Source organism: Meles meles, chromosome 2 (genome assembly GCF_922984935.1).
Source record: "Meles meles chromosome 2, mMelMel3.1 paternal haplotype, whole genome shotgun sequence".
Classification (NCBI taxonomy): domain Eukaryota; kingdom Metazoa; phylum Chordata; class Mammalia; order Carnivora; family Mustelidae; genus Meles; species Meles meles.
The window spans coordinates 142160368-142187612 of record NC_060067.1 but is presented as its reverse complement, the minus strand read 5'-3'; the positions used below and the strand labels follow the sequence as shown (position 1 = coordinate 142187612).

Below are 27245 nucleotides of genomic sequence, written 5' to 3'. Positions count from 1 at the left end.
GTTACTTAGCACCCAGAGAGAAAGTTTCTTCCTTTAAGGATCAGAGCCTAGTTATTATTTACTGTACTTAAAGGCAACTTACTATTTCCATTTCTTAGCGTGCAAAAACATTTTCTCAGTTCAGAGTTGTTTAGAAAACAACAGCAGTCCAGTGCCTGAATTCTTTTTTTAAAGATTTTATTTATTGGGCGCCTGGGTGGCTCAGTGGTTTAAGCTGCTGCCTTCGGCTCAGGTCATGGTCTCAGGGTCCTGGGATCGAGTCCCGCATCGGGCTCTCTGCTTGGCAGGGAGCCTGCTTCCTCCTCTCTCTCTCTCTCTGCCTGCCTCTCTCCCTACTTGTGATCTCTGTCTGTCAAAATAAAAAAAAAAAAAAAATCTAAAAAAGATTTTATTTATTTATTTGACAGAGAGACAGCCAGAGAGGGAGCACAAGCAGGCGGAGCAGCAGGCAGAAGGAGAAGCAGGCTCCCTGCTGAGCAGAGCCTGATGCAAGGCTGGATCCCAGGGATCCCGGATCCTGACCCCAGCAGAAGGCAGACACCCAGTGACTGAGCCACCCAGGCACCCCTGGTGTCTGCCTTTTGTCAATAAGATGCTTGATGCGAATTTGCATTCATCGTGACAACAGTTCTGTTGATTTTCCATATTTTACACTTTTCAACCTTTGAAGGGAACAAGGAGGTCTAGCAATTTCTCTTAGAAATGGCTGTTAGCAGCAATGTCTACAATAGCCAAACTATGGAAAGAACCTAGATGTCCATCAACAGATAAATGGATAAAGAAGATGTGGTATATATACACAATGGAATACTATGCAGCCATCAAAAGAAATGAAATCTTGCCATTTGCGACGACGTGGATGGAACTAGAGGGTATCATGCTTAGTGAAATAAGTCAATTGGAGAAAGACAACTATCATATGATCTCCCTGATATGAGGACATGGAGAAGCAACATGGGGGGTTAGGGGGATAGGAGAAGAATAAATGAAACAAGATGGGATTGGGAGGGAGACAAACCATAAGTGACTCTTAATCTCACAAAACAAACTGAGGGTTGCTGGGGGAGGGGGTTATGGACATTGGGGAGGGTAGTGCTATGGTGAGTGCTGTGAAGTGTATAAACCTGGCGATTCACAGACCTATACCCCTGGGGATAAAAATACATTATATGTTTATTAAAAATAAGAAATAAATTTTAAAAATAAAAAAATAAAAAGAAATGGCTGTTAGGGGCGCCTCGGTGGCTCAGTGGGTTAAGCCTCTGCCTTCGGCTCAGGTCATGATCTCAGGGTCCTGGGATCGAGTCCTGCATCGGGCTCTCTGCTCAGCAGGGAGCCTGCTTCCCTTCCTCTCTCTCTGCCTGCTGCTCTGCCTACTTGTTATCTCTTTCTGTCAAATAAATAATAAAATTAAAAAAAAAAAGAAATGGCTGTTATTAGGAGTGGTGAGTCTTGGCATTTGTTTGCCAAGTCTGTTTAACTACAGAGCTGGTAGACTTAGTTTCTTCTGCAGTTTTCCGATTTTAAGAGCAAGGACACAGCCTATAATCTAAATATGCAACAACTGATTTCATCAGATATGTTTTAAGAAGAACAAGGATTAAGTATGTCTGTCTGCATCCCTGAGAGAAAGGAATTTAAAAACCAGTTTGATGCCTCAATCCTATGCCAGAGGGGGCTTGTTTTAGGGTGTCCCTGTGGTTCCTTAGAGGGCCCATGAAGTCAGCTCAAGTGTTAGACTTCTTCTTTAAGCAAAGAAGCCTGTTTGAGAACCGTAAGGCATTTTTTAGGATGGATTCTGCAATTTGATTGATTTGGGTTTGATGGTTTTGTTGAGGAGCTCCTAATGACAGATTCCAATATGAAATGCTTGATGTAGAGGAAACCACAAGCTTCTCAGGGCTGAGGAAGGGAAGCTGGAAGAGAGAAAATGAACCGGGCAAAGGGAAAAAGAGCAATCTGGAAAGGACAGTCTGGGGAGAGGGAAGACAAGCTGCAGACCGAGAAGTTCTTGGGCAGGTGTTGGAGCCGGCACCTGTGGGGCCCATGGTTGAGGCCACACGAAGCTAGGAACATGCTCCAGAGAGGTTCGGCTGGCCAGGAGAAGTTCACACTGGCCACACTGGTTGCTGCTCAGGCACCCCTGAGGTCACAGCCGCAGCTTCCTCCAAGCCATAAATTCCAGGGGCTGGGCTGACTTTGGGCACGCCTGGCTTCAGGAGTCTTGCCGGCCTTTCCCCCAGACAGGGCTGCTGGCATTTCTGGGGTACAGACAAGAGGCTCACCCTGAGGCCCCAGCACAAGTCAGGTGAGACGAGGTTAACAATCAGTGTATTAATGTATGAAGAACAAAGAGTCTTCTAGATTCGTACCCATGAAGACACTGACTCTATTCGAGCGTTGTGCCCTGTGCTACTCAGCCACCTTTCGGCCACCTAATAGGCACAACGTGTCAAATAAGAGCCAAAGATGAAGGCTGGTGCCTTCAGCCAGCAGTGCTGCTTGGGAGCAACAGAACGGTTCAGACCACAGGAGGGGAAGGGAAATGCAGCCGGTGTCAAACGGAAGATCGCCACTTTCTTCCCGCAGGCACATATGTGAACCTACCGATGCTTTTGAACAGGTAGCTCATGTGATGAAATTACATCACAGAATGTAATGATGTATTACATCATTCAGAAAATGATGTAATTTTCAGAAATTTCAGAAAAATTTCAGAAAAATTTCTGAAAATTTTCAGAAAAACACTGGCCTGGACAGCAGAGTCAGGGAGAAGAGGGGAGATGGAGAAAGGACACCAAAACAGTGGACACAGGAGCCCAATTTAACTTCTCTAAACTAGAAAATATAGCATGGTGGATTTCTGGGCTTGGTAGGAGAATCCCATGGGATGCCTGCCCCACGGCCAACAGCACATAAATATCAGCTCCACCACCCTCTATTTGGGGAGAGTGGATGTGGATATAAAGTACGGAAGTGAGAGACATGATTTGTGGAAAGAGCAACAAATTCAGAGAACACTTAGATATAAGGAATTCAGAAGAGAAAAAGAACCAGAGGAAAGCCGGGATTTTAAATTTTAAAAATCGGGTCTTTTTAAAGATTTCATTTATTTACTTATTTATTTATTTGAGAGCGAGCGAGCACAAACCTGGGAGAAGCAGGCTCCCCACAAAACAAGGAACCCGAATTTGGGACTTGATCCCAAGACCCTGAGCTACCAGCTGAGCTACCCAGGCGCCCCTAAGAATCAGGTCTTAAGTAAGAGGTATGGGTAGGATAAGTGCTAGTTTTACGAGAAAGATGAATTGACCCTTGGATGTTGAATTTGGACCTGAGATATTACAGAGACAACATGGATTTGAGAGTCGCTGACCTAGAGGTGAAGTCAGAAGTGGATTTGCCTTAGAGCTGGAGTTTTCCTGCCCCTCACTCTCCTGGACATTTCCAAGGACATACACCGAGTGGTGTGTTTATAAGTTATTGATTTTCTTTAAAAAGCTCCCTCAAGAGTTATACAAGCTTCAGGCCTTAGAAAATCTGGACCCTTCCAGGTTCAAGTCAGAAGACAGAACCCATGGGATAATGGGAGACAGAGTTGGAAGAATCCAGTTACTGTCCTCGAAGGACAAAAGGGGTCAGCAGAGGAGGCCAGAGGGGCAGAGAGAAGGCCTGTAGGCCAGGCCACTGCAGGAGATCAAAAAGACTCATGGTTGACGATGGGTCACTGAATTTGACTCTTCAAAAAAGTGGCTCATTTGAAAGTGCATACTTAGTACAGTGTGGGGGAAGCCCGGTTTGGAGAGGGGGGAGCTGCTGAAGAGCGGGAAGTGTGCAATGGGTGCAGACCCTTCATCTGGCCAACCCTCCAGAAAAGAAAAGGAAAGGATACCATTCCGCTCCTCACTTGTGAAATTCTTCATTCAGCTTTTGCCTTTGTAGTCCATAACCCTTTGGGATTAATATTAACTTCCTGAGCATGGATATCTTTCTCTTTTATTACATTTCCCACTCCTTGAAGTTTTCTCTAGTCTTGGCTGGATCTACTCTTCATGTGTAATGTAAGCCTGGTCTAGAGCTAAGAAATGGGCTGTTGGTTGGCATTGGTTTTGTGTATTGCTTTTGTTTTGCTTTGTTTTTGTTTTTGCTCTAATAGCTTCACTTTTTTCCATCCACGTGGAGAATGAGTTGTGGGAGTGCAGGGGTTGAAGACCTGGGAGGAGAGACAGAAGTCATCCGGCACCAGAGACTGGAAAACTGTGGTCTGTTATCTGTTAACCAAGTCAAAGGTAAGGATGACTTCATCCCCACCCAGGGCGCCTCTCCACCCCTGCAGCTGATTTCCGACGGGCTGGTTTGCCCAGGAAAGGTTTTCTTTGACTATGTTTCTCACTGCCTGGTTTCACAAATTATGGGTGGGGTGGGGTGGGGAGAGATGCGATTAAACTATTCCCCCGTTTCTTCCTGTCAGTCTCCGGACAGCCTCCGTTCATGCTGTCTGACTTGCAGTGGATTTTTTTCTTTGCTTTGCTTAAATATAATTGAAAGAGCCCTGCTACCACCATCGCCGAGGAGATCCCCCCCCCCCCAAAAAAAAAAAAGTAACAAACCTACAGGTGGTAAGACCAAGAGAAGAGGTGACCTTTGGGCAGCTCCCGCTCAGCTGGGATTTGGCTTTAAGAGCTGGGAGATTCCCCCCTCCAAAGCTGCCTAGTACTCCAGGGAGAAACCAGCGGGGGGCAGAGAGTGGCCTGGCGCGCGCGCCTGTGTGTGTGCGTGTGTGTGTGCGCGCGCGCGCCGAGGGTGTGCGTGCAGGAGTGTGCGTGTGCGCAGGGGAGGGTGGCGGGGAGGTTGCGGCAGAGGCAGCTTTGTGGAAAGCACTTGCAGGTTCAGAAGCGGCTTGGCGCCTCCCCTCGCTGGTTACACGAGGATACCTGGCTCTTCACACTCGTACTTCGCTGTTTCCCGCCACCCCTACTTCCCTCGGGCTCCTTCGGGTGCGGGGAGCAGCGTGCCCGTCTTCCAGGCCCCCGGGGCCCCGGAGAGGTGATGGCAAGCGCCGCCGCGCGGACGCCGGCGCTCCGAGGGTGGGAGGAGGGAGGGGGCAGAGCAGGAAAGGGCGTCCTGCCCTTTGCGGCAGGCTCTGGGAGCTGGCTGGTCTGCAGCATTGTTACCTGGGGCAGCGGCTGAGCCCCGCCCCGCGTCGCCCTGCCCCCTTGCCGTCCCGAGCCGCCTGCTCCGGCTGCGGAGACTGGGCAGAGGCTTTGGCGCTGCGAGCCTGTGGTGGGGATCCAGGAGCGCGCGCGGAGAGCGCGAGCTGCGGGTGAGTGGGAGCCGGGTGGCCGAGGCCGGGGCCGGGGCGACCGCCGCTCGGGGGGCACCGGGAGCCGGACACTCCCCGGCTCCAGAGGGCCAAGGGCGGGGATCAGCTTGGACCCCGAGCTGCGGCGCCAAGTCTCGGCTGCCTTCGAGTCTCCATGGGAAGGGCTGGGGAGGTTTGCGCGCTCCCTCCGCTCCCATTCGGGTGACTTTGGTGCCTGCACTACCCAGACTGCAGAGGACAGCGATAGGTCTCCTGAGGCCAAGACGCGCGGGTCTGGACCCGCGTCCGGAGAACGAGTTAGGTCACGGGCCGCCTCGGGGCTGGACCAGGGTCGGCTAATGGAGCTTTAGCTGCTAAGATTTTTGGATAACCGCGCCCCCACTTGTTCCCCGCCCGGTCCAAGAGCGCGCCACTGGCCAGCGGGGAGCCAGGACTTGCCGCTCCAGAAGGTGGGTGCGGGGTTGGCGAGGACCGCGTCGGAGTGATGCGGACCGAGGACAGGGCGGCTCTTGCTCTTGCAAACTCGTCCTGGCCGTGGGAAGTTCAGATTGGAAGTTTCGCCGTCGTGTTGTCGAAGTTTGGGGAGGGAGCGGGTGGGCTGGTGGATGAGCTCCAGCCGCCACGGTGCCCCCAGCTACGGGACTGCGGGCTCTCGGGTTTTATCCTCCGACCAAACACCAGGAGTCTCCCTCTACTTTTTTTTTTTTTTTTTTTTTTTTTTGCCGGCTCTCTGGCTCCCATCTGCTGGCCCGCAGTGCGGCCGCGAGGCTTTCTCTCCCGCGCCCGGGACCCGGACCCGGGACGTGGGGGAGGTGTCGCCGCGAACGTTCAAGGACTCCGCAGATCCCGAGTCCGCGAACCAGGAGATCCCTTCTTTGGCTTCCAAGCACTGAGATAACCTTCCCTCGTTAGCCTCCCCAGCCCACCCGGCTTCTGGAGCTCCGAGCGGCTGCGGGGCGGAGGGGCGGGTACGCAAGGAACAGCGCTGGGCTGGGGGTGGGGAGGCGGACCCTAAGCCTGGGTCCTCCGGGCAAGGGGGCGGGGCCGGGCGACCCCCCATCCCCCCCCCCCCCGACACGCCCAGACCCGCCGGCCCAAGGGGCCCCGGGAGGGGCGAGCGCCTCATGCGGCCGCTCGGGTCGGTTGTGCTGCAGGACCGCGGGGCGCTCGGCGCTCCCGGGAGGCGGAGGGTCCAGTCCTTCCCCGGCGTTTGCCCTTTCGGCCCCGCCTGTTCCCGCAAGGCCCGCAGCGGCCTCTTGGCGGAGCGCGCCGTCGCCCCGCCGCGGCAGCCGCCGCCCAGGCTGCGCGGCCGTGTGGGCGTCTATCTCCGCGGCGCACGGGCGCCCGCTCCCCCACCGCCTCTCCCGGCGGGGCGCAGATAAGGACGCGGCTGGGGGCTCGCGCGGCCGCCGGACCTCCCACTCGCGTCGCTCTTGGGGACCCGCGCGGACGCGGCGCCCCCGAGCCTTCTGTGCGGCCCATCCGGGGCCGTTTGGGTGAGTGGCTGGGGCGCGACCCAGGACCTGGGGCTGGGGGCGGGATCGCCGGCCAGTGCTGTGACCTAGGAAAACTACTCTGCGTCCAGACTTCTTGAAAGCAATCGTGCCCCACGGTGCCCCCACGCCGAATTTCTTCAGGACCTGGGAGTCAGTTTTCCAACATCTGTTTGCACAGAAATTGCCCCCAGTGTTCGGCCGTCTGTGACCCCCTCAACTGACCCACAGCTGTCTTCCTGGAATGAGTGGCCGGCGCTTCCTTCCCTCTCTCTAGAGCATCCTTTGGCGCTCGTGTGCTCCCCCCACCCTTGGTTTGGGGTCTTGAGAGAAACTGAAAATGCACATTCAGAAACAAACGTTCTCTCTCTGCTCTCTGGGTCTTGCGCTCGGGGGCATCCGTGAAGTGTTTATGTTGTGCTGCGGCTTAAATACGCTGACTGGAAACAGTCTGGGGTTCTCTCGCCGCAGCGTGCAGTGCCAAGGTGGAGGGTTGGATGCTGCGGGCTCTGGTTCGACTGTGTGATTGACATTCTGGGTTGAATGATCTAGAAAGGTTTTGAAAGATAGGCGGTCGGGGAGGGGCCTTCCCCCGGGGAATTAGTGGAGAGCAAAAATTCCGTATTTTAGAATCGCCTGTTCTCTCCCCAACCTTTTTTGTCCTCTGTCTGCTTTCCAAACCTGGCTTGTTCTGCCCCCGTTTGTCATCAGGAGGGTGTGGGCCAGGCCTTCCTGCCCCCCCCCCCATCTGTGACACAAGTGAGAAATGAAGGGGAAAGGTTTTCTGGAGGGTTTTCCTTGGCGTTCACTTGTGATTTTTGTTGACCTAGAGGGTGAGTGAACAGCTGAGCCGTCAAGCCCCACAAACCGTCTTTCAGGAAAACCTGAGCTCTTAACGGACTTACAGGAGGAGCTTGCTTTCCTCCTAAATGTACTGAGAAAGGAAACGTACATATTCTCTCATCTTCGGTGCCACTCACTCCCTTCATGTTTCTAACACCAGGAGCAAAAGCAGTGCTGGCTGTTGGGTGAGAGGGCCTCTTTGAATTCCCTTAGGAACATTCTCATTCTAAGACTTATTTTGGCTGATCAGCTAAAGACTAGAGACATGGTCCCAGCGTATGAATTAAAAATTTACATAGTTCAGTGATGCTCTGTTGAGCTAAAACCTCTCTAGAGGGTTGGTCACTCAAACACACCCCCGATGGCTCATGATTAGCACTCAGGGCTTGAAGAGTTCTCATCTTCAGAGCCTTACGGTGACAGCTCTGTTTTACTCAGGGCTGAACATTTGTCAGCCTTAGCAGCTGTGCTCCCTACTGCTGAGGTCCCCAACCTGTAGGTAGGATGTAAAATACAAACCTGTCTCTGGCTGCCCTGGGGAGGTGGATGGGACCCTTGTCATTTTCCAGACAGAGCCAAGACTAATTCCATTGTCCCTGCTGGCAGTTGGCAGCTGTGAGAAGCAGCTAGCTTTTCAGGGCTGCAGCATCACCTGTGGTCTAGCAGACTTGGAGGGTATGCGTTTGCATCTTTGCTGAGAACTGTACCCTAGTAAATGTAATGTTCTTTGTTTATCCTCCGTTTTAATATGTTATGAGACTGTGGAAAGGGTTAGAATGTCTGTCTGCAGTCTCTTTTTCCTGTGCCTCTTTGACACTGGAAATCCTGCCCAAAGGGAAAGCCCTATCAAAGCCCTATTGAAGCCAGTAGTAAAAGCATTAGCATCTTAGCTAATCATTGCTGGAGAATTTATTCATTAGAAGCTGCTGGGGGCCTAGGACCCTTATTTGTTACCCTGGGAAAAAATGAGCCAGACAACATACCAGTAACAGTGTTGTAAATTTCATTTTGTTCTTTGGACTTTTAAAAATAACATTCTTTCTCTAGATGGGGCCGTGGTTAGAATTATAGCCGGTGCCTCACTAACACTTGTCACTTTTTACTTTGACAAGCCTTTATCTTGTACTTCTTGTGTGCAATGCACGGTACTCAAAAAGACTCACATCCCTTGGAGCTTTAGTGTCAGAAACTTGGATTGGTTTGAGTGTAGAGTCTTTCTCACTCACACACACACACTCCGTATTTGCTGTGTGAGTTTTAATGGCACATCTGTGGATCGACGTACGCAGCACGGAGGGAGTCCCTGCTTTCTAGGATGGAGACTTTTTAAGGTTATCGCCATTCTTAACAGGAATAATCTGTAAACGCGTCAGCATATTTGCAGTTGGAGGTGAATTGGAGGATTAGCAACTCTTCAATACATGAGATATTTTATGTACAGAAGTATTTTAAACTATGTAAGGATAAACAGCCAAGATTACCTGTGCAGTCTTGAAAAAAGAAGAGTTCAAATGTAACTATAAACTGTAATTGACAATGAGTCATAGCTTAAGGGGTGCCAACTCTGAAAACAGCCTAGTTATGCCCCTAATGGTAATTATGCAAACTCCTTTTAAAAGCCAGTTGCATGGCAAGTGAACTAGAAGTTGGCTTGGATAAATAATTTCAGTTTTACTTTCTAAAAAATTATGCAGCAGTGATGGCTACACAGCCTGCAGATGTACTTAGTGTCACTGATATACAATTATAAATGGTTAAAATGGTAAAAAAAAAAAAAAATCCCGTTAGTAGCTGACAATACTGTCTTCTACACATGTATAGTTTTCAAAAAAATTTTCATGTTTCATAAAAACATTTGTGCTTGTTATTTATTATTTATTTGTTTGTTTGGTGGGGGAGGGGCAGAGAGGGAATCTTAAGCAGGCTCCACCACGTCCAGCATGGAGCACAACTCCGGGGTGGATCTCACAACCCTGAGATCATGACCTGAGCCAAAATCAAGAATCAGATGCTAAGTGATTGAGCCAAGCAGGCACCCATGTTCTTATAAATTAGAGATAGCATAATATATAATCACTGAGGTTTGAAGAAGGGCAAAGCTAGTAACGTAGAAAGCAAAGAATAGGACTATTAAAGGTATTTTTCTAGCCAGGAGTAACCTTAACATTTTATCCATGAACGCAATACATATTTTAAAGAAAATACAGTACCTGTGAAAGTGCAGAGAAATCATATGTACATACGACACTGGTTATTGTTAATAGTAACGAACTACGTCCCAGGCATCTTGGTACGTGTATTTAGCTCATTCATTCTTATGCAAACCAATGGAACAATATATCTTTATATTATAGATAAGGATGCTGAGACATAGGTTCAACAGCCTACCTCACCTCAAACTGCACATCTAAGAAGGAGCAGAACCAAGATCTGAGGAAAAAACAGTCTATTTCTAGAGTCTCTGCTCTTATTCCCAAGGCAGTCCTGCCTTTTATACATGGTTCTGTGTAAAGCATTTCATAATACTTGAAACAGTGCTATCAGACAGTTTACACATTTTCCGTTAACCTGTCCTTAAGTCTGAAGAAATGTAGTTGTTTTGACCTCTGTTTTCACATCAGGTCCATAACAACTCGGTGCCAAAAACAAACATTAAAAGGCCAATAAAAACACAAGCCAGAAATATAACTCAGTGACTGTGTGGCTCAGGGATAGATGTGCGGCGGGTATGATGCGAGCAGCGTATCTTTGTGTGTGTGTGTCTTCTCTGCTGAGAGTGTCACAGAAGAAGCCGAAGAGGTTGGCATGAAGTTCTGGTTGTTTCTGCAGAGTGGCTTAACTAGAATCTAAAGTGATAGCGTTGGCAGCAACGAGAGAGGTCATGGAATGGATCCCAGCCTCCTAGTTTTACAAAAGACAGAACGGAAGTCTAGGGAGGCGAAGTGACTTGTCTAAAATGTAAGCAGTAAAGTTTGATTTGCGCTACAATATTTAATCTTCACACCTAGTGTCCTTTTCTCTGTTCGCGGCGAGCAGGAACGCAGTGGCCCTGACTCTGGGGGAATGAGTTTGGTCGCTATTTTATCATTTCCAAATGCCCTGCCTCATCTCTGCAAGGCAGAGGATACCCTTTGATCAAGTGACTGGTAGGGGACACATCCACACAGGAGAAAGGCAGGGTCGTCCACGACTAAGTAATGCTTCAGCCATTTGGGTAATTCCCCTAGGGCTCCGGTATCCATTGCCTAAGGAAGAGAAGCCAGTTAGTGAACAATTAGTTTATTCGTAAAGTGAGCGATGCTTGCAGAACCTATAGCAGGTTCTCAGTAAATATGTGTTTTTGTGATGAATGGAAGGTTTCCAGGTTGGGTTTGTTGCTGCTGCTTTGGCAGCATTTCCAGGCAGTAGACTTTTGTCTGGTTCACATTTGGAAAAGTATTAGTCCCTTTTTAAGCTCTTTCGGATGTGTTGCCTCTCACGGATTGTAATACCCAGCCGCCGCAGGAAGACCGGCGCTGGGCTCTGAAGGGAACGAGCTGGCATTCAGATGTTTTCTTGTACCGATTTAAGGTTGTTTTATCTTTGTAGGTTTGGAAGATGACACACAACCCTGTTGCCTTTTTCTCTGGCAGCCGACCAGTGAGTGAAAAAGTATGACACAAGTTTAATGTTTGTGTCTGCTTCCCCAAGGCCAAGAAATTATCTCCTTAGAAGGCAACAGTACTATGCATGTTATGAATTGTGTCTCTTTGGTCAGCGATAAAGAAAATGGGACGATCACCACGGCAGCTGGCTTCATGATCCGGGAAACAGCACCGCCGAGGCCTCCTCCTCCTCCTCCTCCACCCCCTCCACCTCCCCCATGTCCCTATTCAGGGGAGGGCTTTCCTCCCTCTCCTCCCCCTCCCCCCCCCACCTCCACTCCCCGGGGGGCCTCCGCTCCCGCCTCCCCCTCCAGGACTACCCCCAGCTTCTCACCTGAATGGCTACAGCCACCTTGGTAAGAAAAAGCGGATGAGAAGCTTTTTTTGGAAGACCATTCCGGAGGAGCAAGTTCGTGGCAAAACCAACATCTGGACTTTGGCCGCCAGGCAGCAGCATCACTACCAAATTGACACAAAGACCATCGAGGAGCTCTTTGGACAGCAAGAAGATACTACTACCAAGTCTTCCCTTTCTAGGAGAGGAGGAGCCTTAAATTCATCCTTCAGGGAGGCTAGGGAAGAGGTAAGAATGGAAGGGGTTGGCATAATGCTGCACACACTGCATTGTTCTGTGTTTGGAAGGGTGTGTACATTTCTAAACGTGCTAAATCACTGAGAAATAAGATCATGCAAGTGCGTGTGCTCTGGAAATGATAGAAAGGGCCTTATATGATGAGCTTGAGCTGCCTAGCAGGAAAGTGTAAGAAGCGCGCGTGCCACATCCTCCCAGACATCCCGGTGGATTAGGACCTCACGCTGAGAACATGCTATGTGGGGCCATCGTTCTTTGGCCTCTCAGCACTGCCCTGTCTCCAGCACATCTGCTGCGGTTTCCCCTGGTGGAGCAGTTCTGCCGAAGTCCACGTTGTTAGTCTCTGTGGAAACAAAAACCCGAGTTCCTGAACTCCACTAACTGAGATCAACTGCAACTTTCTGAGACAGAATGCCCTTTGTTAAAGACACCCTTAACTAATATACGTCTTGAAGATTTTATCAGTATTTTTCCCTCTAGTTTTCCTCCCGAAGTGTTAGAAGGGAGCCTTCATTCCGCAGAGCTCCGGATTGAGCCATGGCCATTGTGGAATAGAGATTTCCAGAGAGTTTGAAGTGTAAAGCTGGTTTTAGGTGGATTTCCTAAGAAACATTTCCAGTGAGCAGTAAATGCCTTACACTGAGAACAAAGTAAAGCTGGCAGGTTACAAGAAGTTCACCTCGAAAGCATGGCTTCAGGGCTGCCAATAACCATATATTCTGGAAACTGAGTCAAAAAGTGCATTTGAAAGTACTCTGTTTAGAAACAAAGTAAATTGAGAAACCTCTGCTTACTAGCAGAAGTACTGAGGAAACTAGAGATTGAAAGGAAAGAATGTTGAACACCAAAAATGAAAGTGCGGTGGAGGGGCGGGCAGCAATGTATCATTTTTAAAATCTGTTCTACAGGAGCAGAGGCTATAGGTCAAAGATGGAGTGAGTCGGGTAAGAGTGGGCAGGGCTCCAGGATGATGTAGCACCCCTCTACATAATTGAATTCTCAAGCCGACGGTATTGACCTCTTTTCCTCTGTCCGGCTCAGGAACAGGTTAACTTCTTCTCTCCATGGATTCACTTGGGGGGATTCACTTGAAATTGGTGATATGGTCCCCTGTTGAAATAGCCAGGAGTCTGCGAACTATAAAATGCAGAGAATGCTAGGATTAGAATTAAATGTGAACTGTGAAATAAATCTGAGAGGAAGTCTTGAGGACAGCCCCTCATGCCCTCGCCGGCTGAACTCCGACCTTCCCTGTTCTTCCCTTTCTGCAGAGCCTTTTTATTTCTTAGTGGATCCTTTCAGTATTGGACGGAGCAAGAAGTCACTTCCTTAGTACCCTGGCCTTTGCCCCAGCTTCCAGCAGAGACTCCTTGCTGTACCATAGGGCATTTCTCACCATTGTTTCCTAGCTCTCCTTACTGAATTTCAAGAATTTGGAAGGAAAGAGTGGATGGGTACAGCGGGAAATGGAGTGTACCTCTCAGGAAACCACCTATAACAACCAGAAGGGGGTCTAGCTCACAGTACTGCTGAGGGGGCAGCTACCAGGTTAGAATGCATGGCCTCCCTTATAAATATTTTTATAATATAACGTAATATATAACATAATATATGATACGATATCATGTAATACAATATAAGTAAATTTATTTTGGAAAATGATAGTTCCAGGGGCTGCTGGAACTCACAGCTTTATGTTTGCTAATCTTAACCTTTTATAAATGTGCCGTTCAGTGCCAGGAAGCTCATTGACATTGTGGGCCAACCATCACCACCACGCCCCCACAGAACTCTTCCCATCGTGCAGAATTGCAGCTCTATACCCGTTAAGTCCTATCTCCCCATTCCCTCCTGCCTTCAGCCCCACCAACCACCATTCTGCTTTCCGTCTCTAAAAATTTAACCACTCTATGTGCCTTATGGAAGTGGGACCATATAGTATTTGTTTCTCTGCGACTGGAACATTTCAGTTCGCATAATGTCGTTAAGGTTCACCCGTGTAGTACGTGTCAGAATTTTAAGGCTGAGTGATATCCCTCTGTATATATACCACATTTGGTTGATCTAGTCATCCATTGATGGATATGTGGGCCTCCACCTTTTGGCTGTTGTGAATATGGTGCGATGAATATGGGTGTGTGACTGTTTTTAACACTGGTAGGTCCTAATCTGAGAGAAGCTGCTAGAAAGGAAAATTAAACCACCGTGACCATGTGTCATAAGATAATCTAACTTTTCAACTCTTTAGAACTCAAGTAGGGTGAGTAGTTTAGGTGGATGGATTTGAGTGTGTATTAGGCAATATCGTCACATAACAAAGAGTTATCCAGAATTATTTTTAATTTTTCATGCTATCTCCAACATGGTTAGAAGTATTATATATATAAAATATTTATAAATATGTTAGTACTTATAAGTAATTCATAAATAAATTATTGTATATTTACTTTTAAAATATATGTTAAAATATATAAATTAATAAATATATATGTGTATGTATATATTTTGCAGTAAAAGAATACAGTACATGCTATTTTCTGCCCTCATTAGACTTTCTCCTAAGGAAATTACAACTCATCAGAGTGATAGTTTCACAAGGTCCAGTGATAAGTTTTCCAATTTACTCAGAAGGAGTAAATGGAATCCAGGGTTGAAAGTATTAGTTCCCACCCCCTGTCTGCATGGAGTGGAGAATACCCTAACTAGCACGTTTGGCACAGGGACCCATCCTGAGCCTGGAAATACAGGCCATGATTTGGAGGTTCAAGCACCTCAGGGATCAGATAATGTCCCTTTGAAACATAATAACCTCCTACAGAAATGGCCTGCCATTATGTGGTTGGCTCCTACTTGAAAGGGGTTATAAAGCATTACAAATAAGTTTCATTATATTCCAGACAAAGGAATTGCTGGAAGATAAGGAAGAGCTGGGTTCAGGAATGGCTGAATTTAGGAAGAACAATACTCAAGAGAGTAAATTAGAACATTTAGTAAGGGGGAGGGGAGGAAAGGTTATGAAATATTACTAACCTTGTGTTTTTGTTACCTAAAAATTAACATGAGAAGGCTACAAATGTTATAATAATTAAACTGTAATAAAATAATTAGAAATAACTATATTGCTGGGGATAGTAAGCTCAAGTCAGCTCAAACTCCACCTTCTTTGCAGAGTTCACTGACCTCATCCGTGAGATGTTTTCTGTCTGCCTGTCCCCACTGCTTTCAACCCCTTCAGCATCGCTCACACTGGTCAGCTGGGTCTCATGTCTCCCTCTAGAATCTGAAATGCTCCTAAAGGAAGGGACAAGGTTCCTGGGTGGCTCAGTTGGTTAAGTGTCTGCTCAGGTCATGATCCCAGGGTCCTCGTCTGAGTCCCACATCAAGCTCCCTGCTTGGTGGGGAGTCTGCTTCTCCCTCTACCCCTCCCTACTGCTTGTGCTCTCTCTCTCAAATAAATAAAATTAAAAGGAAAAAAAAAAAGGGACAGTCTTAGCTAGTTGTATCCTCTAAAGGAAATTAAAGGTAGCTGAGCTGACAGAACTGAACCAAGGGGGCAAAGGGAATGTTTATCAGTATGATCGATCAATATGATCAAAAGCAGGATTGACAAAACACAGGATGAATGAGGCCTGAGGATGTAGTGTAAAACAAGGTAATTACAGTTGATAACACTGTGTTGGATAATTGAAACTTGCTAAGAGAGTAGAACTTAAATGTTCTCACTGCAAAGGAGGAACCAAAGATGACCGTGAGGTGGGGGGAGCGGGAGTCCTTTCACCATGTTTACGTATATCAAATAAGCATGATGCACACCTTAAGTACCTTACATTTTATTTGTTAATTACACCTCAATAAAAGTGAAAGAAAAAAGGAAAAAACCCCACAAATGGTGGAATACATGAGATCATTCTAGATGATGTCTGTAGTAAGTTTATAATTAAAATTACTATTACCTTATAAGAAATAACTAGAATTCCTTATTAGGAGAAGAGAGCAAAGAAGGGAGGAAGGGAGGATAGAAGGAAGATTGCTTTTTCTAATTTTCTGAACAGTAATAACTTATTCTCCCACTCCAATTTATTCAGGTGATTATTCTTTCTCAACTTTTGTTATGTTTTCAGTATGTTCCAGAATTCTGGGACATGCTCAATCCAGAACTATAGAACTAGACGAGTATTTGAAATACATTTGAAAGGAGAGGAAAAAAAAAAAGAAGCTTCAACTAGGTTTTTATCCCCACCCTCACCGTCCCCCCACCAGCCCTGACCCAGGCTGGAACATTACCCAGTTGGCAGCCAATCAAAATGAAAAAGAAAATGAAACAAAGCAAAAATATCAAAAACCAAAAGCTATGTCTATCTAAGAGGATACAGGAAGATTTTTTTTAAATTTTGCTTTTCCAAATTTGACGTAGCATTGAAAAAACCACGACTTAGTGGTACTTAGAAAGGGAAGCCCTCTTTGACCTATTGAAAGAAACGTGGTTTAACCATTTCTTCTGCCTTGGGGATGTCATGCTCAGTGAAATAAACCCGTTGCAGGAGGACGAATACCATATGATTCCACTGGTATGAAGTTCCCCAGCGCAGTCAGACTCACAGAGACGGAAAGCAGAAAGGTGGTTGGCGGGGCTGGAGGCAGGAGGCGGAGTTAGGACTGAAGGGGCACAGAGCTGCAGTGCTGTCAGATGGGAAGAGTTCTGTGGGTTGTGGCGGCCATGGCTGGACCACAATGTCAGTGCTCGTCCTGACACTGACCATTTAAAAAATGGTTCAGGAGGGGGCTCCTGGCTGGCTCAGTCGGTAGAGAATGCCGCGCCTGATCTCGGGGTCGTGAGTTCGAGCCCGACGTTGGGGTAGAGATTACTTAAAAAAAAATAAAAATGGTTAAGATGATAAATGTTACATTTTTTTTTTCTTTTTTTAGCCACAACTAAAATACAAAAGCTACTTCTTTCTTGAAAGACGATGGGAGGCAGATTGGGTAGGGGATTGCTCATGGATGAATGTTCTGGAATCATAGAAGAAAAGAGGGGTGCTGAAAGGGTTGTGGTGGAACCAATCAGACCCCTTCCCGAGTGCTGTGGTCTCAGTGTTTCAGAGGGAGACCCAAGAGCCCTGGTCAGCCGGGCCGTGTGTGGGGACACTGGTTCTCCAGCGGGGCCATCTCCCATCCTAGGCGGAAGTCCTCAGAACCACTTGAATCAGGCACAGGATGTTGTATTTTGTTCCCTCGTTCTCCCAGGGTGGCGTACCTCTTCAGTGGCCCTTGATGGGAAAGCCCGTGAACTCTGTAGTACTCGGGCTGTCCCTGCCCTGACAGGCCCTGATTTCAGTGGGGGTCCTGCCTCTCTGTCCTGCGGTGTCCAGAAAAGTAGATTTTGGTCGATTGGAACTGGTGGGCAGGGAGGGAGCTGGGTCAGGCCATCCTTGTTCCTGTCTGTTGGTGGCCTCTGCCACCAGCACGTGCACAGTCCACTGCTCCGGGGCATTCCAGAACAACACCCAGTCCCACACACAGAGGTTCCTGAATTGCCCAGCTCGGAGCTGGCAAACATTTGGGGAGTAAGATAAGCCAATTTGCATGTGAAGTGACAACCCGCTTTAAAAGACTTTAACAAACACTTTTATAACACTGCTTTAGAAGGATCCAGTGTGACAGCCTGTGAGGGAGAATCAGCTCGCATGCTAGGCAAATCAGAGGATGCCAGGAGAGAGCAGGACTGCCCCTGGAATGCTATCAGTTTTCCTGCTGTTTGGATGAGGCCTGGGCTCTCTTCGCCCTGTAAGGTGCTCAGTGATGGCCAGCCCAGGTTTTTCCTTAGGAGTATTGCTGAATTCTCTTAAAAATTTTTTTTTACGATTTTATTTGTTTATTTGTCAGAGAGAGAGCGAACACAAGCAGAGGGAGCAGCAGAGGGAGAGCGAAAAGCAGGCTCCCTGCTGAGCAAGGAGCCCAGTGCAGATGTAGGACTGACCTGAGCAGAAGGCAGACACTTGACTGGCTGAGCTACCCAGATGTCCCTCTGTTAAACTGGTGGCCAGTTTCTGAAGCTTTGCTTCACGTGGTGGAGGTAGCCACTGCCCCAGGCTGTAGCTGCTACCCCGAGTCTAGGGACACTCGTGATGGCAGCTCCTGGAGGCTGTGTCAGCTGTGAGAACATGATTTCTATCCATCATCTTCTACACACAGCTCTGGAGTTGCCAGGGGACTTGGCCAGGCCTTACGGGTGCCTTTCTTTAGATCTGCCCCCATTCCTGGACTGGGTACCAGTCTGAGGCTGGTGGGGAAGCCTGGCCACTTCTCTCTATTCCTGTATCCTAGTGATATTCAGACTCAGAGGAACTAGAGTGAGAAGGAACCGAGAGACCCAGACTAGCATTTCAGTTCTCGTGTTGCTTTGGGAAAGGGATAACGTGACATCTCTGAGGCTCAGTTTCCTTATCTGTCAAATAGGAGTAAAAAGAATAATTTCTCCGTCCCTTTTCCAGGGGCAGGAGCTATGAACCTAGGTCGGGGGCATGGAGTGTCAGGGGGTCAGGGGTGGAGCTTGGAGTTGGGGGCAGGGGAGGGCGCTGCCATCCAGTGTTAAATAGAGCAAGAGGTGGTGATTTAATGAGAGAAATAAGAAAGAAGTTTTTTCCTCATTCTGGGTAGAGGTGAGTGCCGAGGGAGTCCTTCGGGTACGAATACTACTGTATCAGTATACATGTTCTTACTTGTGGCTTTTTAATTGATGGATTATAATATACACTTGTTTTCTGTCGTACTAAATTTAGATTCCTCTGTTTCGTATGCGCTTTCCTCTTTAAAGGGTGTTATGTTTGACAGGTTTTATTCTCTGCCCATCTTCTCCCCTCCTTTCACACTGAACTTGAACTGCAGCCCCTGGGTAGGTTTCCAATAAGGAGCCTGCCCTGTGCGCCTGGGAGTTTATTTTATGGCTGGTAGGTAATTGCACGAACATGAAATAAACCCCTAGGATAGTAAATAATGTGATTGTTTAAGATCAGCCTTCAAAAGAAGGCAACCACACTCCTGTAAAAATTTAACCTTATAGCCAGGAAATGCCATTAAATTTGGTTAACAGTTCTCACTGCTGCTTAGAAACTTAGAAGCAGGCCTAGAGAACAGGAATTTAATCTGAAACCTGATTCGCTTTTGTTCACAAATGAATCACATACATTTGGAAAGGAAGAGAATCATAACAACATTCCTGTTTTAGCTAGTCTCCCTTTACCAAAAAACAGTTGGAAAAAAAGAAGAAGCCACAACAAACCTGTGGCAGTGTTAAGGTGATCTTTTCCTCCATGTATCTTGGATGTTCCCTTCCAGAGAAAGAAATGACTTCTGTATGAATGTTTATGTATGTATGTATATATTTATAAAAATTTTATGTATTTATTTTAAAGATTTTATTTCTTAAAGAGAGAGAGCACAGAGGAGGTGAGGGGTAGAAGGAGAAGCAGACTCCCTGCTGAACAGAGAGCCTGATGGGGGCTTGATCCTGGGACTCCTGGACTCTTGGACCCCGGGATCATGACCTGAGCCTAAGGCAGACACTTAATCGACTGAGCCACCCAGATGCCCCGGCTTCTGTTTTTAATAACAACATCCTCCCCAAACATAAAGTTTCTGTCTAATTTCTAGTCTGATAAAACCCTGCCCAATTTTTCATTTTGAACAGCTAAAACCTATTGTAGCCCAAATCCGGGTTTTGACAGTATATTCGAATGGCACCATATTTCATTAAGTCGAAGATTCTGTGCGTTGTCAGACACATCCTGATTCCAGAGATGTTAATATGCACGTTAGACTTGGTGAAATACAGCACAACAGTTTTCCTTTTTAAATTCTGAGTAAATAAAATGTAGAAGACTTTCTTACCTTCCCCTGAAGGACACATATTCTTTCTCAATGAAAAGAAATTTATCTTTTAGAAAAAAATTAATTTTATTACATTTCTTAAAATAACAGTACTGGTCCTTCTACATCCCTCAAGCAGGGTTTGGAACTCTGCAGTAGCTTGAGTTATTTTTTGCTTTCTTAGTTCAAATCTCATATGATCTGGCTATGCTAACACAGCTGTTTTTCAAATTTGAGCTTTTAAGTGAAGGCTATATTATTCTAAGAGGAAATAGCTAAATTTAAACAATTTTAATATACATTGTTCATTAATAATTATGTAAGATTAGGGGCGCCTAGGTGGTTCAGTCAGTTAAGTGTCTGACTCTCGGTTTCAGCTCAGGTCATGATCTCAGGCTCCTGAGATCGAGCCCTGAGTCGGGCTCTGCACTGAACATGGAGCCTCCTTGGGATTCTCTCTCTCTCCCCCTCTCCTCCCCTAGCTCATGCACGCACACCTTCTCACTCTGTTTCAAAAAAAAAAAAAAAAAAAAAAAAGTTATGTAAGATTAAAATAGGTATGTATAGTTATAATAGTTAAGGAAATAGATCCTTGCAGGAAGTTTGGGGAGATGATAATATTTTAAGATTTGCAAAACTGTTAGGTATGCCGATTAATAACCAGATTTACATACTGGAAGTTATTCTCTCATAATTAGTGTTGTATTTTGATAGATTTTACTTCTCTTCTTCCCTCCCATGTCTTCTCATTTGTAATAGTCTTCCGTGTGTCTGTTCTTTTCCAGATTACTGTCTTGGATGCAAAACGGAGCATGAACATTGGGATATTTCTTAAGCAATTTAAGAAGTAAGGTTTTTGCACACATTTGCAACTTTAGGCGTCTCCCTGGTGTCAGCATCAGTCTGTGGGTGTGGCTGAGCTGAAAATTCAGCTTCTAACATGAGCGAAATTCATTCCTCATACCCGCCTACCCTCCTTCAACACACGGCGCGATGAGTGTGCGAGTGCCCGTAGCTCTCTGCTTTTTCCTGCATGGAAGCATAACCTGGTGGCTTGAAGTACAGGCAGAGTTGCCTAAGGGAATCCGTTCAAGCCTGTTATGCTGGGGAATTTATGAATTCATTTATAGCGTTGCCCCTCAGCGGAGGTTGGACTGGTCAGAAGACAGTGGTGAAATGCCAGTGTTGGAAAGTGGAGAGGAGAGGCTCGCCAGGGTTCCATGCGACCCAAGGGGATTGCTTTTCTTCTCCCAGGGAAGACTCCTGTGGTTTGCTGCCACTTTCGGCTTTTCTGAGATGCCCAAGGGTGGGCTTCTGGGTGTAGGGGCCTCTGGGCTGTGTGTCGGGACCCCCACTTTCCCTGGCATTGAGTCTCCTGTGATTGCTGACACAGCACGTCCCTCCGACTGGGAAGAAGGCAGGATGGGCAAAGGGTCAAGGTGATTTGTTTTAGTTTCCACTGACTCGTGTTTCTTTGGCACTCCAACAGATGTGAAATGGAATCTAATTAATTGTCTTTTCAAGGTCTCCTCAGTCCATTGTAGAAGATATTCATCAGGGAAAGAGTGAGCATTATGGATCAGAGACCTTGCGAGAATTTCTTAAACTTTTGCCGGAGTCAGAGGAGGTAAGGAATTTGGCACAGGAGTTTTAGATGGTAGGAGTGAAGATCAAAGCTCAAAATTTTTCAGAGTGTCAGAACTCAACCTGGGAGGGGCCCTCTGCTACCTAGAGCCAGAGTCTTCTCATATACAAGTAATAAAAAGTGACTTAGTAGAGAGAGCATAAATTGTGGAGTTGGGGAACAGCTGTCCCCTTGCTTGGACAAATTTCCTAACTCTGGTGAACTTAGTATCCGCACCTGTACAGTGAGGGTTTGCCAGGATGCCGAACCCTTAGTTATGCATCAGGCGTGGTACCGGGCACATGGGACCTCCTTTTCCATCACCAATGACAGTTTTTGCTGAGGCCATACCTAGGTTATTTTATAAATATGTATACCTTATATACACGAAAATAAAAGGAAATCACTTTTGGATAAAGTTGCTCTAAAAGTTTGGAGAAGTAGGTAAACTGCTAAGAAATGTTGTCTCTGTAATTGACTTAAAGGGGGAAATTGCTGTGATAGCGGTTTTAGTACTGCAGTATAAAGTTAATCATCTTTTTGGGGGGACTGAATGAACTGAGCCGTTGAATGGTTGGAAGCTTTGTAAAACCTTATAAAATTGTAATATTGCCTTTTATTTCTGAAGAAGGGAACCCTGAAAATTTTTAATAAGAAATGACAAGAATATATATGCTCACAAATATTTAAATAATGTAAAATCTTACAAAGTAAAAAGTTTCTCTTTTACGCACACAGCTGGTTCTTCTCTTCCCCATCCCACTCCTCTTCCCACACATAATTTATGGCATTTGACTTTAGTGCCATAAATAACAGGAGGAGTGTATATCTGTACTTCTTTTACATCAATCTGTGATAAACTTGCAATGCCAACTCGAGGGTCATACTAGGTAACTGAGGATTCTAGGTGTATTTGATAATCTGAACCTCTCTCTCTGTGTCAGCTTTTCTGTTTGCAAATTAAGTGTAATTTACCTAAGTCAAGATTAATTACCAGCATTTATTCATGACCGTAAAGGGTCTTTAAGTCTTGAGGGAAAGGTATGTTAAATCATAATTTACCCTGGATCTTATACACTGAACAGCCTTAGTCTTTTTTCATGTAGAGAATGAGAGTTTCAGAGTTCTTTAATTAGGATGGCTAGGGTTTAATTAATTTGGATTTTAAAAAGATTGAGTTGTTCTTGAAATCTTACTCCCCTTTGGGCTTTTTTCATGCTGCCTCCTTAGGACTTGCTGTGGTGCTCACTCCTGCCTGACCTCATGCCTTATTTCAGTGAAGGTCACATTTGAGAGCGCGTGTGGACATGCTCCGAAAAGCTCTAAATTTCTAACGAAAGGGACATTAGGCGGGATGGGGGGAGGCTGCCAGCTTCGTGCCGCAGTGAAGAGGTGGGAGATTAAGTACAGGTTTTCCTAATACCTTCATTTCTAATTTTAAATTCAGGGGTGATTAGAGAATGCAAAGGCTGCAGAGGCCTCGGGGATTTTTCAGAGAAGCAACTTAGCTGTCAAGCCTCCCATGTTGTTGAGCTGGGGGGGTGGCACGTAATTCAAGGGGGGGTGTTAAGGGCAAGACGCCTGAAACCCACCCGAGTGCTGCTCGGCATTCGCTCCTCCCAGACAGTTAGCCAGCCCCAGAGACAGCGTTCTGCTGGGATGAGACAGAGAGCCCTGAGACCCTGCCACCCAGCCAGATGCAGCTGCTTCTCCTGTCCCCCTCTCCTGCCGCAGGGTCATCCTCAGCCTGAATACCCGACAGGCTTGGTCACACTTCTTCTTGTTTACATTACCGACTCGGGCTTCAGTTCACCACGCCCTCCACACTCAACTGGGAGCTTCCTTCAGCGGGAACACCCTGACCGTCTCCAGGGCTTCTTGGTGCCCCTCCCTGAACCACTGCAGGGATGTGCGCTAGCAGAGGGCATCTCGGTGCCCGTGGAAGCCACCTCCTGACAGATGCCTGCTGCGGGGACCCACTGGCCTTGCCCCGAGTGCCGCGTGGTCCCCAGAGCCACCTGGACCAAGGCCAGCCCCCAAGTCTAGGGTAGAGGGTGGAACATAGGGATGGGGCCAAGAGGGAGCCAGGGCCAAGTGAGAGAGGTTCAGGAATGTGGCAGAAATATGTTAATAAGTGCCCCAGTGTCAGTGTAACCACATGTCCGCTCAGCTTGGGGTGTAATGTTCTGTGCTCATTTTTCGCACAGGAAGGGACTGAACATTGACGGAGCAAGTGTGTCCCTGTGTTCCAGGCACTGGGCAGGGCAGAATGCAGTCGGGCAAGATAATGGGATCAAGTATGTAGTCCATTGTGCCTGGCACGTAGAAGGTCACTCTGTCGCAGCTCTGATGATCTGGGGTGCCTTTGCCACTGAATCCTCTCGGCCACGTTGTCAGACAGTCCTCAGGGTACAGATGGGAAACTGAGGCTCATGCAGGTTCGCTGGAACTCCGCTCGTGTGTCCCATACTCGACAGGCCAGAGGGGAAAGTGGATTTGCACGTGATTCGTCTGATCCCAGCACGGTTCCTTCTGCGGCACTCTGCTGCATCCCTTTGAGGAAGGAAGGGCAAAGGTTCTCACAACCCCACCCCGCACCACCGTGGGCCTCCCTCCAGCCCTTTCATCGCCTCTGCTCCAGAGGGAGCACCGGGCAAGTGTCGCTTGAGTGATACTGTCATCTTATCAGCATGTTGAAAAATATGAGCGGAAACAGCCCTTTTCGGTGGTGCATTCGCAGCTGACAAGCCAGAAGAAGGTTAATTTGTTTTCAGGATTTCTCTGTCCTTCCCCACAAATCTTTTATCTGGCATGTTTTTTTTCAATTTGCCCTAAATGTTTGCACAGTTAAAACTTGGAGAGGAAGAAGGCAGGCCCAGAAATAAAAGCCCTGGGAAGGGGTTCTTTGCCCTGAAAAGTATTCCTGTGGGCAGAGAGGGGACAAGGGAGAGGCTGGTGCAGGAGCGGGCTGGATGGTCAGAAGGGAGCCCAGATGCAGCCTGTGAGCCCTTCCCTCCCTTGGGGGTTGGCCCCCACCCCTGTGTCACTTTCAGGGACAGAGAGCTGGAAGGGGGTAGACATTTCCTGTTCTCTCAGGCAGCAGGTTGGTTGCCTCCTCTGACATTTTATCCCCTCATCCCAACCTTCTATACCAACTCTGCCCCTTGTTGGGGAGAATGGCAGGGAGGAAACCCTGGGGTCTTCTCTTGGGTGAACCTGTTGGTGGGAAATCTCGGTATTTCGAGGCCGTGTGAGTGGAATTAGATGGGCCGAAGGAGGTCTGTCCTTGGGAATGTGTGTGTCTTAAGGAGTATGCTTTCTGCTGTTAGGACAGAAACCGGGCACAGCCAGGTCATAACGAGAGTCACTTGGCTCAGCCAACAAAATTATGCCTAACAATGTGTGATAAATGCTTTTGGATGATGACGAGAATGCACAATAATTATAGGGTTTGTTCACCTCTCTTTTGTACCTCCCTACCACTGTGAAGGTACAATAATCCCTCTTAATGAACGAGTCTCATTTTGAAATGGAATTAACGACTGTATACATGGCATTTAAATTAAATACTATCTTTCCATCACCATGCTCTTGAAATCCATAAACATTTTTAGCTCTTTATGTAAGTGAAGGAGATTAATCATTGTTCAGTTACAGCTTGAGCACATGTTTAATAGAAATACCTACCAGGTTTATTTAGTGTGACCTATTCTATATGCTTTAGACAGAAAATTGCACTCTTTTCAGAAGCTTTGCACATGCTGAGTTGATGGTCTTAGAAAAGGGACAACCTCGCTCTGCCCCTTTCCATATATAGTGAATTGCTAAACTCTAGTTCAGAAGGGATCAGGACCTCCTCCTACGGTTTTCTCCATTCAGCAGCTAGGTACTGACTTGAGTTTAGCTCAACCAGAAATTCCATCTGCCCCTAAGTCAAGTAAGCCTAAAAATGGGAAATTCAGTTTGGGGCCCTAACGGTAGAAGAAGTAATGCCATTCTACCAATGGCTATTTTCTGCCCATCTTTAAAAAAAAAGTAGTCTTAAGCATCAGACTTAAGTCCAGGGTGACCATCGGCCCTGTGACATTTTGTATTTTCAGATTGTTGGTGTAGACACTTCAGTTTGTGGATCTTTGCAAATAACACCCTGCTCTGTGTTTTGGAGCTGTCATTTCCTATTTCTCAAGACACTGAAAAGGCATGTTATTTTTATGGGCACCCGCCATGATCCCAGGGATGGAAGAGAGTAAGCTTTAAAAGACTAATGAAAGATGGTGAGTGCTCACTGGCAACAGTTAGCTGCAGAGGTGGGCTGTCTACTTTACTCGTAGTCTCAAGGTTCGATTTACCGTAAAGTATTCTTGTTGCAAGACGCTCTACGACAGTGGGCGTAGTAGAAAAGTTCCTGCCACTGGGCTGGTCCAGTTCTCTGTGTGATGGAGGTGCTGATTTGCTCTGACGCAGTTTGAGAACTTTCTCTTTGCTTCCATCCCCCACTGCTAGCTGTTCGGCTGTATTCCTGGGTCAGAACTCTTGTTTCTCTTTGCTGCGGTTAAAAGAACTGAGTTTTTGTTTTGTTTTTTTTTTTTAAAGATTTTATTCATTTATTTGACAGACAGAGATCACAAGCAGGCAGAGATGCAGGAAGAGAGAAAGGGGGAAGCAGGCTTCCTGCTCAGCAGAGAGCCTGATGTGGGGCTCGATCCCAGGACCCTGGATCATGACCTGAGCCGAAGGCAGAGGTTTTAACCCACTGAGCCACCCAGGCGCCCCTGAGTTGAGGTTAATTTTTTACAAGAGTAATCCATGTTCATACAGACATTTTAGGACACAAAAATGAGCAGCAGAAGAAAATAATAAACCTATTACCTTGTGTAGATAGGGGGAGTACATTCTGGTCTTTTCCCCCATACCTGTGGTGTGTGTATGGAGAGTGGGGGTCGCAGTGGATGCCTCTTGTAAAATTTCTAGAAACGGGATCTGAACGTACGTTGTTTTATTACCTGGTCATTTTCAAAGGGGAGGTCTTGACATTGACCCCTCAGCTGCTTAAGCCCTGTTCCTTTTTCTCTTCCCACTGGACAGCCGCTGTGTTCTTGCCTCAGCACACAGCAGCCGTTTGGTGTAAGGCTGTTCTGTGTGGAGGGGGGACTTGGCCACAGAAAGGTCTGTTAGCCCTCCCCCAGTCCGAGTATTTTATATCCAAAATATTGAGATTTTTTTCATTAGGGACCTAGAGGACCGTGTTATAATGACGACCCAGTGTCGTCCTTCTTCTCCCAGTGATCTCCTTTCCAGATTATAACTTACAGAAAATTTTCATCCTTAGAACTGACCCTTCCCTTGAGGACTCCTATGGCTCTGATTCTCCAGACAGACTGAGGTTATTTATACCCACACACATGACACAGCTCTTCTTCTCATTTGTCTGCTTTCTCTTCTTTCAAAAAACATAGTCATTGTGATGATTTCCTTTTCTGTCTTTTCTTGGGTCTACATTTTTATTAATTTGAATTTAGTACTGAAATCTTACTTTCTTACAGGGATTCTAAGATGAAATTTAAAATAATGTTACATTTTAATCACAAGTTATTTTCTTTTTCTCTATTCTCTGTTTGTCTTTTAGATAAAGAAATTGAAAACATTTAGTGGAGATGTGTCCAAGCTGTCCCTGGCGGACTCCTTTCTGCACTACTTGATTCAGGTGCCAAAGTAAGGATTGTCCATCACTGTTCTTCACAGAGAAAGGGTTTAAAATCAGTGACATCATATACTACAGTTTTACTTTTTTTTTTCTTCAAGATTTTATTTATTTATTGGATAGAGAGAGACACAGCAGGAGAGCAAACACAAGCAGGGG

At 46.8% G+C, this 27245-nt stretch overlaps 1 protein-coding gene across 1 annotated transcript in view; it reads left to right on the top strand.

Annotated features, from left to right (window-relative positions):
• The first annotated feature begins 5151 nt into the window (after nt 1-5151).
• FHDC1 (FH2 domain containing 1) overlaps nt 5152-27245 on the top strand; it is a 38760-nt gene continuing 16666 nt past the window's right edge. Inside the window, 6 exon segments of the mRNA XM_045998499.1 lie at nt 5152-5323; nt 11248-11564; nt 11566-11886; nt 20547-20608; nt 21286-21388; nt 27012-27097. Coding sequence (XP_045854455.1) covers nt 11385-11564; nt 11566-11886; nt 20547-20608; nt 21286-21388; nt 27012-27097 — 752 coding nt within the window. The 5' untranslated portion in view covers nt 5152-5323; nt 11248-11384.